Source organism: Dendrobium catenatum, unplaced genomic scaffold (genome assembly GCF_001605985.2).
Source record: "Dendrobium catenatum unplaced genomic scaffold, ASM160598v2 fragScaff_scaffold_1076, whole genome shotgun sequence".
Taxonomy (NCBI): Eukaryota; Viridiplantae; Streptophyta; class Magnoliopsida; order Asparagales; family Orchidaceae; genus Dendrobium; species Dendrobium catenatum.
In genome coordinates, this window is record NW_021319538.1 from 781,200 (window position 1) to 793,919 (window position 12,720).

The 12,720-nt window shown below is 36.4% G+C and overlaps 1 protein-coding gene across 5 annotated transcripts in view; it reads left to right on the forward strand.

Moving 5' to 3' along the window:
• LOC110094535 (bifunctional dethiobiotin synthetase/7,8-diamino-pelargonic acid aminotransferase, mitochondrial) overlaps positions 1-12,720 on the forward strand; it is a 72,872-nt gene that overhangs the window by 44,500 nt on the left and 15,652 nt on the right. For all 5 annotated transcript variants that reach the window (XM_028698378.1, XM_020819791.2, XM_028698379.1 and 2 more), the window contains 2 exons: positions 7,885-8,016; positions 8,152-8,286. In XM_028698378.1, the coding sequence (XP_028554211.1) occupies positions 7,885-8,016; positions 8,152-8,286 (267 nt within the window). The remainder of the gene's footprint in view (positions 1-7,884; positions 8,017-8,151; positions 8,287-12,720) is intronic.

Genomic DNA, 12,720 nt, shown 5'->3' on the forward strand with positions numbered 1-12,720 from the left:
AATAATAATAATAATAATAATAATAATAATAATATAGGAGCAAACAAGTATTTAACGAATACCTGCATCGTTGATCTCAGATTCAACAATTATTGATTAACTCGAAGATCTCGTGCCATCGATCTTAGATCTAGCCAGGAAGAGATCAAATTGAAGACTTCACGCCGTAGATCTTAGATCAACCTAGAAGAATCAACAACAAGTGCTGTCCTGACTTCCCTTCCCAAGGAGGGGATGCTAGGAAGCTCTCGAATTAAAAAAAAAAGAGAGATTTGGAGAGTAATATAATAAGATTATCAAAGCCAAAATTTTGATCAATCACTTTAATTAAATAAAGAAAAAAATCTTTTTGAATAATAGTTTGAAAAACCAATTGGGTAGTTAAAATAATAATAATAATAGAGGAGCAAACAAGTATTTTATGAATACCTGCGCCGTCAATCTCATATTCAGCCATTAATGATTAACTCGAAGATCTCGCGCCATCGATCTTAGATCCAGCCAGGAAGAGATCAAATTGAAGACTTTAGGCCGTAGATCTTAGATCAGGCCAGAAGAACCAACAACAAGTGTTGTCCTGACTTCCCTTCCCAAGTAGGGGATGCTAAGATTGATGCTATCAAGAATTTATGTAATTTTTATTTTATTTGAACAATAGTATATTTTGTTTTCTTTTCTTTTTAGCTATCCAATGATGGGAAAGCATCCAATGATCATGGTAGGTAGTGCATATGGCTTGGTAAACCTTTGGTTTGCGGGCTCGATTGGTCCCTGGCTGCTGATGATTCACGGGTTGGCTGTTTTGGAGCATTTGGTTTTGAGCTGATTCTCTAAGTTGCTTGAGCTGAAGTTTAGTAGCTCATTAATATCCAAAAAGGTACCTCATTATGAAGCTTACTTTTGGAGTGGCTTTGTCCCTTTCCCTTCCCCTTTCATCTTTCTTCTTGGAAAACCGTGGCCTGCTCTTTATTTATGGCTAATTTCAATGCAAAATATTAATGAGGAAGTTATTAATTTTAATGCTTTACCTTTGGGAATTCAGCCAGCCTTTTGTTTTTTCCTAAATGGAATGCTTTTCCCGTAATTATGCTGCTTTGAATTTCGGCCTGCTTGCTGGCTCCTTGGTGCCATGAGTTACCTTTGATTCCCGTAACTATTCCTTCAGAATTAATGTTGGGCTGTTTTTTCGAAATAGCTTGGGCTGTTTTCCGAAATGGCTCTTGGAAATCTATGAAAAAATAATGCTTGGAATGTTGTGAACATTAACTAAGGTGGCTTTTGACATTCTCCTACTTTGCCTATAAAAATGAGATGATGATGTGAAGGGAAGTAGTTGATATTTGTGAGCATATTTGCTATTAACCTGCGGGTTTATTCGGAAATCCTGCGGGCTCTTTCCAACCTTCTTTTCTCATCCCCTCCGGAAATCCTGGGATCTCTTTCCACCCTTTCTTCTCGGGCTTCTAATATCTTCATCTCTCCGCAAGTGCCACTCCATCTGTATCCTTCTTCTCAACAGTGAAGCAACTTGAGGGTGTCGTGTCTTGGTTGATTTGAAAGCATTTGGGATAGTCTTGCAGTGGTGGACCATCGGTTTGCTAGTTCTATGCACTTTACTTATTTAACCTACAAATTCGATGCATGTGAGGAATCCGCTTTGACGGTTGTCTGAGGATAGCGTTTTTTTTTATTTCTTTAAAATCTCCTAGCATCTTTTATTGTGTTTGTCAAGTTTTGGGTCGTTTACGTTTATTTAATAAAATTTGTTTTAAGTTCTACTCATTGTGTCAGATTTCTTCTTGTGTGTCTATTGTGTTCAAGAAATATAGGCTCCCTATATCTCTTGTCTACATCAAAGATGTCTTGAATTTAAAAAAAAAAAAGATTTGGAAATTAATATAATAAAATTATCAAAGCTAAAATTTTGATCAATCACTATAATTAAATAAACAAAAAAACCTTTTTAAAGAATAATTGGAAAAACCAATTGGGTAGTTAAAATAATAATAATAATAGAGGAGCAAATTGGTATTTGACAAATACCTACGCCATCGATCTTAGATTCAGCCATTAATGATTAACTCGAAGATCTCGCGCCATCGATCTTAGATCCAGCCAGGAAGAGATCAAATTGAAGACTTCACGCCGTAGATCTTAGAACAGCCCAAAAGAATCAACAAGTACTGTCTTGACTTCCCTTCCCAAGTAGGGGACTCTAGGAAGCTCTCGAATTTTCAAAAAAAAAAAAAAGATTTGGAGAGTAATATAAGAAAATTATGAAAGCCAAAATTTTGATCAATCACTTTAATTAAATAAAAAAAATATTTTTGAGGAATAGTTGGAAAAATCAATTGGGTAGTTAAAATAATAATAATAATAATAGAAGAGCAAACAAGTATTTCAAGAATACTTGCGCCATCGTTCTCAGATTTAGCCATTAATGATTAACTCGAAGATCTCACGCCATCGATCTTAGATCCAGCCAGGAAGAGATCAAATTGAAGACTTCACGCCGTAGATCTTAGATAAGGCCAGAAGAATCAACAAGTGTTTTCCTGACTGCCCTTCCAAAGGAGGGGACGCTAGGAAGCTCTCGAATTTTCAAAAAAAAAAAAAAAACGATTTGTAGAGTAATTTAATTAAATTATCAAAGCCAAAATTTTGATCAATCACTTTAATTAAATAAACAAAAAAATATTTTTGAAGAATAGTTAGAAAAACCAATTGGGTAGTTAAAATAATAATAATATTAGAGGAGTAAATAAGTATTTTTATGAATACCTGCATTATTGATCTCAGATTCAGCCATTAATGATTAACTCGAAGATCTCGTGCCATCGATCTTAGATCAAGTCAGGAAGAGATCAAATTGAAGGCTTCACGTCGTAAATATTAGATCAGGTCATGCAAGAACAAAAGAGACTCTTCCTAGATAATAGAAGATTACAAGATCTCACAAAAACTAAACGAATTAGACAAAAACAAACTTTTTATATCATAAAGACTCTTACAAGACGCTTACAAACGACACTTAGAAAAGGACTTACAAACTTAAGAAATAAAGACTTAAACAAGACGACACCCTAAAATTGCTTCACTTAGAGACGAAAGATATAGATGGAGTGGCACTTGCGGAGAGACAAAGAGATTAGAAGCCAAGAAGAAGGGTGGAAAGAGCCTGCAGGATTTCCGGAGGGGATGAGAAAGAAGAACGAACAAAGCTCGCAAGCTTTTCCAATAACCCGCATGTTAGATTCCAAAAATCACATATCATTCTCTTCCTTTTAAAAAGCCCAAAACATCTACTATATATAGGCATAAGAGGGGAACTAAACAGCCATTACAATATTAATTAAAAGCTGGAAATAGAAGGCCAAAAGGCACCTAAAAAACTGCAGTAGAAACTCTTGGAATTCTTCCCAAAACAACCACCAAACTGTCCAAATTTTGTCCTAAATATAGTCCAAAAACTGTCCAAAAACAGTCCAAAAAACTGTTCAAATTTTGTCCCAAAATACAGCCCAAAACTTGCATGATACCCAAGAGTCACAGCCATTCCAAGCAGAACAAGGCCACGGAACCAACCAGGAACAGATCAGCCATTTAGAAATCCCAAACGGCACTTGTTTTGACCCCTCCCCTTGCCTACATCAAACTCCCCTTCTTGAAGACTCAGCTCCCGATGAGTCAGTTCTTGTTTTCTTCCGAGGAGGCGAAGACCGAGCATCCAACTCTTGAATCTTTGCTTCATATTTCTTTAGGATTTCTTCTCGTTCTTGCAGGAACTGATCTTGCAAACGTTGCTTCTTCTTTATGTATCTTTCTGTACACAAATGCATCCATGACTTTAGTTTGTATAAATCTGATGGCCTTTCAATTACCTCATTTATATGGGAATATGAAGAGATTTTGGGATAGAATTTGAACAGTTTTTGGGCTGTTTTTGGACAGATTTTTGGGCAGATTCCTAATGTAGTTTTAGGTGCCTTTTGACCTTCTATCTTCCTATTTTAATTAGCTTTTAATTAAGTTTTAGTGACTATTTGTATTCCTTTCTTTGGTCTATAAATATGAGTTGGTTTGTGGTTGTTTTAGAGAGGATTTATAATGTGATTTTTGGGACAAAATCTGAGTGGTTTTTGTTTTGGAAATCCTGCGGGCTCTTTCCAATCTTCTTTCTCTTCCCCTCCGGAAATCCTGCGGGCTCTTTCCAACCTTCGTCTCGGCTCCTAATCTCTTTCTTCTATCCGCAAGTTTTCACTCCACCTGTATCCTTCTTCTAATGGATGAAAACAACTTTAGGTGTTTTATGTGAGTCGTTTGTAAGTCGTCAAGGTTTGTAAGTGTCTTATAAGTCCTTTCATAATATTAAAGTTGTGTTTTGTTTTGTGCAAGTGTCGTCGCCTTATCTTATGTTAAATTTTAGTCTCTTTTAAGTTATAGAAAGAGTTCGTTTTTGTGATAAAAAATTTGGGTCTCTCTCCAAATTTTTGATTGCATCATTAGGCCAGAAGAATCAACAACAAGTGCTATTCTTACTTCCCTTCCCAAGGAGGGGACGTTAGGATACTCTCGAATTTTCAAAAAAAAAAGATTTGGAGAGTAAAATAATAAAATTATCAAAGCCAAAATTTTGATCAATCCCTTTAATTAAATAAAGAAAAAAATCTTTTTGAAGAATAGTTGGAAAAACCAATTGGGTAGTTAAAATAATAATAATAATAATAATAATAATAATAGAGGAGCAAACAAGTATTTGACGAATACCTGCTCAATCGATCTCAGATACAGCCATTAATGATTAACTCGAAGATCTCGCGTCATTGATCTTAGATCCAGCCAGGAAGAGATCAAGTTGAAGACTTCACGCAGTAGATCTTAGATCAGGCCAACGTTTAAAATTGCGCAATAAAAGGCGCGCCTCAGCACAATTTGGTCCATTTAAGCCTCAAAGCCCACGCAATAAGTTCAGTTTATGAGGCTTACGCCTCAAGTTTACTGAGGCGTGCCTTATGGCGAGCCTCGCCTCATATATTTAAGGCGCCGCCTCTAAAAAAATTAACCTAAAGTTTTTTTTTTCAGTTCGGACCCCCAGTTGCCGACATGGCGCGCCTAGTGACATGTCGACGAGGCATCAACATTTAAACCCTTGTAAAGGTCGAATGACAGAGGCGACGTATCGATTTTCAAATTCCATGCTTCCAGCAAACATTCGAACTTTTAAGCTTTCAATCCAGAGCAATTTCAAGCATTCTTTACTCAATTTATTCTAATGTCGTCACCCCCAAAGAGAAAGGTAACTTAATGCAATGTTTTTTGTTCCGTACTCTGTATTTTATGATTATGCTATGCGTTGGTGTTCAAGGTTTTGAAGATCTTCATATTTTATGCTTATTCTATGCGTATGCATTGGTTCTCGAAATTATGTTGAAATTTGAAACTTAAACCCTAACAAAATTTTAAGCACCGAGTAATCTATGCATATGTTGTGCGACTCACTACATATGTTGTGCGTATGATATGCGTGTAATCTGCGTGACCATTGCTTATGTTGTGTGTACATTCTGCGTGCGTATAATTTGCTGTCATGTTTTCTGCAATATGCGTTCTTGTGCGTATGTTATGCTTACACAATGCGTGACCAGTGCTTATGATATGCGTACTGTATGCGTTTGTATAATTTGGTGCTATGCAATGTGCGTTATTGTGAGTATAGTGTGCATAATATATGCATATGTTATGCGTACACTGTGTGTGTCCGTTGCTTTCATTGTGTGTATGTTGTGCATTTTCTTTGCGTATCTCATTTACTTATTTTTTTATTTATTTTTAAAATTTTCAGATATATGTTCGTCCAATTACCTATCGATGCTATGTTTCTTCGTTTCGATCAGTCTATGATAACTTTGCTTAGCAAATTACTCCTGAAGTCGTGGACTCATTGAAACGTTTAAAGATCATACAGTTTTTGGAATTTCCTGGGTTTGAGCAAAATGTCCCTTTAGAGGCTATGTTCACATCTACACAGTGGTTGAGTTGTGCTTGGGCGAAGAAGGCTGAGGGAAAAGAGATTAGAAAGATTATTTTAAATGACAAATTTTGGCAAAGTGTCTTATATGTCATTACAACCACTAGACCTTTAATTCATATTTTAAGGATGGTGGATGCTGAGAAGAAGCCTGCAATGGGTTTCATCTACAATTCTATGGATGAATCCAAAGAGATGATTGCCTCCAACTTAGGAGGAAGTGAGGGAAGCTTTAGGGAAATTTGGAATATTATTGATGATAGGTGGGAACTACAGTTTCACCGACACTTGCATGCCACTGGCTACTACCTAAACCCTCAATATCAATATGCAGAGAACAAGTCTACAAACCCTAAAATAAAGTTGGGATTATATTATTGCATGAATCGTCTAATAAGTGATGCAACTGAAAGATCAAATGGGAAGCTTCCCTAAATAAATCAAATCTGAAATTAAAATTCAGATTTGATTCCAATCCATAATTAACTCCTTTGGACCCACATATATTGAACCTAGACATCTATTCCCCTCCCCATATGGCCGCCCCCCCACCTTTCCTTTTTCCCTCTCCAATCAATTCTCTAATTCAAATTAAATGCACCCTAAGCCTCTTCTAAATCGCCGGTCTCCCTTGAGCTATTTTGGGAATATTTTGGATTTTAAATTACTCCCTACCCCTCTTAGAAAAAATTCTGAAATAAATTTTAGATTTTCTAAAACCTCTTCCCCACCTCCCTAGCCCTAAACCCTAGCCGCCCCTTCCCTTTTCCCCTCTACCCGAGAAGCCTCACTGCCATCTCTTCCCCTCCTTTCTCCCTTTACTAGCCGACGGACCCTCCAAGGATTCACAACAAAGAAGATTCCCATGTTCATGGATGCCTGATCCTGAAGTCGACCATGGATTTGCGTACGATCCTCAAGGCGAAATTGATATCCTTCAGTTACCTTTCTTCAATCCCAACTGGGAGTTTGAAGATTACGTCGAAGACTACGTCAACCGCATTCTATTTCATCTAGCCGAGACGATCGACGAACAACGACCACCCGGATAGTAGCAACTCATCGGATGTTCACCTGTGACTCCTTCTCCGACTACCTTCCCATGGATCAAGACCGTCGGCATCGTAACTTTCTTAGTGGTATCGTTTGGTTTGCTGAATATCTCTCTCCGCTAAAGCCCCTTATAGAGTGTGAGTGAGAAAGGAAACTCGATGTGAAAGCTCTTGATATTAACCTATGGATTATTATTACATTACATCTAGTTTTATTGTATTTTCTGATATTGTTTTAAATTGATCTATTTTCCTAACATTGTAGCTGCATGCCAGAGCTAAATGTCAATGGATAATTCCTAAAATTAATTCATGTGATTCATTAAGCTTAAAGTAGCAAGCTTACAATAATTTTATAATCCCCTTGCAATTCCTGTTTGTTTCGCATAAGAAAGCTTAGTTTTTCTTTTTGCTCAGGATTATTTTTCAAGGCTTTTAACTTATTTGTAATCATTGCATGCCTCCTTATTTTATTTTTTGCACTCTTTAAAAACATATTTCTTATCCTTAAAAATCTTTTTTATCTCCTCATTTTATTACCAAATCTTCTTACTAATGTTCAAGGACTCCAAAAATTTCTATGACAACCTTCTTAATTGAAATTTTCATCTTATTATCTTATCTATTCTCTGTTTGGCTTAATTAAAGAATTCAAATTTGTTTTTCTACGCAATCTATCTTGAAAGATTAGATTACTACTTCCAAAATTTATTTCAGCTATTTATGTCAATGCGGTGTACCTAAAGGCTTGAACTTTTGTTTTGTGGTCTATAATTGATTTTACTTTTGCTTGAATGTATGCAGTCTGCTGCAGAATTACTAGATTGCTTACCAGACATAGCATGCTTTGGGAAACTCATGACCGGTGGTATCATTCCATTGGCAGCAACTTTAGCTACAGAAACTGTGTTCAATGCATTCAGAGGTGATTCAAAGGTATTAGGTTATGCAATCAATGCAAAAAAAAGAAATTATGTTTCAGGATGTTTCAAATCTGGAATCTTTGTTTGAAGAATACTGCTTGTTAGTTTTAAATAAAATGCCAAGTCTGTTTTTAATTTCTTCATTCAGCTCATCGCCCTTTTGCACGGACATTCATATTCTGCCCATGCTATGGGTTGTGCTGCAGCAGTAAAATCGATGCAATGGTTTAAGGATCCTACTACAAATATCAATATTGAGCATGGAGAAGGAAAACTTAAAGAGGTTTGTTATCTCATTCCACAGTCGTTTACTCATCTTCAATTAGTAACATATCAGAAACATAGTAAAGGTTTGGTAGCCATGATATCCCATGAAAAGGCACTGTTTGGAAGGAACGTTTTGACATTGAAAATTTATTTTCCTTATTTGATGTGTGTTTGTGGCCATGTTTTAACTGGTTATTGCATAGATTGGGCTTTTTCCATATCATATGGAATCTCCTTTTGCAGCCTCCGAATGCACACCTATTGTATAAAAACCGTAATTAGTCTTTCATATTCAAATTTCATCATGCGGTCCCCATTCAACTGAAACTCTTTGCGACTTTCAAGACTTGACTAGAATCTTACAAGTTTTAGTTAGTGTAAAACCAGTAAAATTTTAAATCCATGAAATTAATGCTTCATTCCTTCAGTGCACATGATGCATATGTAAGTTTGGAGTGGAATATATTTTGGTTTTATTATTAATCAAGTGTAATAAGACAATATTTATAAGATACTTGGTTTCTTTACACATTTAATTTCTCTGATAAATTGCCAAAATAAAATCCAGATGTAAAGTTAAAATTTAAATAAAAAATGATCTTTTAATTAATTTTGACAGTTTGTCATTCATTTCATTCGAGAATTTAACTCTTACCAGGACACAATGGAGAAAAATGATTCATGTAGCCGACCCCATATAGTGAGATAAAGGCTTGTTGTTTTTGTTGTTGTAGTCATTCATTTCTTTCAAGATAAACTATGCCAATGCAATGAACGTTGTTGAAATTAAAAGAAATTAAATAAAATAAAAAATTTATTATTATTATTCTATATATATAAGCACGATGGACACGAAGCACATCGTCGCACGTCCCCACGACCTTGAAGCAAATGTCGGCTAAACTCATATAAAATTGTGAAGAAACGAAAAAAGAAAGTTACGCTCACTTGCAATCGAAATTTTGGTTTCTCGCTTTGGCTATCCTATCCAAATCCCAAACCATCAGTCTCCCCGCTTGGCAATTCCCACATGCGAACAGCCTCTCCAATCTCGACCTCACGATCATGTTCGACACCCACCTGTGGCACCTTCCAAACCTAACTCCACCTAGCACAGGAAAATTTGTTTGCCGCCTATCTCCCACGTGCAAAGCACTTCCATGCATGCTTCCTATCTGCCCCACCGCGAACAAAGCTGTCCAAACACCCTCAGCCACACGGTTATAGCCCATGAGCCAACATCCAGTTTGCCTCGCCTGCTAGCAAACCCACGCCCGAACGACTGCATGTCCGTTTCATCTTCTGTGAGCATGCTGCCCACGCCCAATAGCAGCACCTATGTAAAGCTGCACACAAACCTGTACTCATTCATCCACGTGAAGCCAAATCCACGCGCTAACCCGCTTCCTGTTCGTTTCACTGAAAACGAACTTGTTCGCTAATACTCGCCAGCTCGCAATTTTTTTTTGGACAGTAGCAATCAGCCATTTGAAACCGTAAGTATTAGCATGAGAAGGGTATACATATAAAATATATAATACATAAATAAATATAATGATAATATATATTTATATATAAATAAGTAGCTCAATCACAAAAGGAGTCGTAAACCGATTCTGGGGTTGATATGCCCCCCGAAGTCCTCGAGCATCGATTATTAATCCGGTTGAGCGGATTAAAAGGGCAAGTTCCCTCCCCAACTTCTCGTCTCGGGGAGGGGGTGTCGAAAGTCTATCGAAATCCTAGGGAAACACCAAATTACAAATAGGTGCTCTCGAAGACCAATACCGGGGTCGATTTGCTCCCTGGAAGCCCTCGGCTGTCGATTCTATCTAGTCGAGCATACTAAAAAAGTCAGGTGCCCTCCCCAACTATCACGACCCGGCCAAATAAGCTCGAGTTAACGAGTCAGGAACAAATGGTCGCACAAAAAAATAAGAACTTTCATTTCAACATTAACATATCCAAATATTCATCCAAATACAAAATTGGAAAGAGCCACTAAACATCTATTTTGAATATTTCTATTACATCAGAAATAACAATTCATAACATAAAGTACAACTACTAGAAGTGGACCACATTACATAATCCATCACATGACATAAAATAACCATAAAGAACCAATCTCCTTGGGAGTCTCTAAGATGGTAAGTGATAGGTCTATCAGCCATCAATGCTTAACAGATTCTCCTAAAAATTATTTCCACAACCAGGGATGAGCTAATGCTCAGCAGATAATAAATATTTTTATTAAATTCATAAAGCAAGAAAAGAAAAAAAACATTATGCATGAAATTTTTTTCATATGATAGTACTTAAATATCTTTAAGAAGAACTACTATAAATGTCATAAATTGATGTTGAGTATGCATATTCTGTATGACATCATAAATGCTCATTTTTCTTTTATTTTTTTATATAACCATAACTTTCTCAATTTTCATTTTTTTTTCATAACTTTTAAATTATACTCTTTTATGCATATTACACTTATCCATAACCTTATACACCCAACACGGAAGTACCAAAATTTTTGTACTGATCAGGTACACTTTCAATTTAGCCAATCATTTTATTTTTTAGTCTGCTCCGAGGAACCATAATTGCATTTACCATCTACATTTATTATTTTCCTTTACCATTTAGTACTTCGTATCAACATACATATTATTTCATGCATTATTTATCGTAAAAGAAATAATAACATGCATCCAATTATATGCTCTTATCTAATTTATTGTTTTCATGAAATTCTACATGTAGACATTTAAATAAATCTAAAAGAAAAGCATGGACTATCATTACTTACTGTAGTATAACATGGAAAAATTAACATGCTAATTTCAACTAATAAAAAATATTAAACCATATACATTTTAACGAGAGAGAAGACATGAAATTAAAAGAAATATTAGTGCCTACCTCAAAAAGTAATAAGTAAACATTCTACGAGTAAACTACGCCGCTTATGCTTGTGGTGTATGCCTTCCCTTATATCCAACACCTAAAATTAATTACAAAACATTATTACTTACTCATTAATCATGATACGTTTTCATCTATGTTGCACCGATACGGAAACGGCGACATGGATACGACACGATTCGGATACGGGACACGTCAATTCTTAAAAATACATGATACGGGTACGGCGCGGACACGGCATCATAATTTATAAATTATACATAAAAATTAAAAATAGCAATCAAAGCATAATATTTGAAATTATAAAAAAAGATGACAACAACGTCATTTGTAGGCTTGTAGCTTATAATATCAAAATATAAGTAAGCATTAAATGTCTAGTACAACAACAAAAGCATAAACATAAATTGTTGTTGAAGAAATCTATATGAAAATGAAGAAATTTCTTTTTTAAAGCATACCTTAGCCTTCCTTCCTCTACACTTTCCCCCAAAGAGAGCTGCCATAAACCGCTACCGTCGCTGCCCTAGAAGCCCTCTGTTGCCCCCCTCTCTCTTTGTTTTCTATTTCTGGCTGAAGGTGGGGGATGCAAATAAGAAGGGACATAATGGATTCGGTCCCTTAAAGCCTTGGGCGGTTAAGGATTTCTAAAAGGCCATAATATCCTTGTATGCCTTAGTTTCCTAAAGACCCTTATGGGCTATTAAGTAATTTTTACATTAATAATCTTTGGCGATTTTTATCTCCCAAACTGTGTGAAATTTACTATAAGTTCTTTATACCAAATTGATCGAAACTAAATCTACAATTTTATAAAATTAATTTCGTTGAAATCCAACAACATCTAAAATTTGCTTAATTTTGTCACGATGTGTCACAAAGTATTGTTGCGCTACGATTCAGTGTTTTCGGGTTTTACACCAACCTCCCCTTGCTGGGAGAGGACTTCGAGAGGTTGCCGATATCATCCCGGGAGATTGGGAAGATTACCGAGAGCTTTTTTTCCAGTCTACTACTGCGCCTCAATGCATTTGGGGATAACTAGCTAGCTCTAGGTTCGAGTGGCATTTCACCCCTATCCACAACTCATCCGCTGGTTCTTCAACATCAATCGGTTCGGACCTCCACTTAGTTTCACCCAAGCTTCATCCTAATCATGGATAGATCACCTAGGTTCGAGTGTATTAGCAGTGGCAATCGCCATATGAAGACTCACTTTCACTATGGCTATGGTGGATTCCCGTAACTAAGCCACTGCCTATGAGTCATCGGCTTATTCTTCAACAGGCACGCGGTCAAAGATTATATTCTCCTCCCACTATTTGGGAGCTCACGGTTTCATGTTCTATTTCACTCCCTAATGTGGATTCTTTTCACCTTTCCCTCGCTGTATCACTTTGCTATCAGGAGTATTTAGCTTTGCAAGGTGGTCCTTGTTTATTCACACGGGATTCCACGCGCCCCATGCTACTCGGGTCAGAGCGTAAGCTAGTGATTATTTCGGCTATTGGACTCTCTCCAT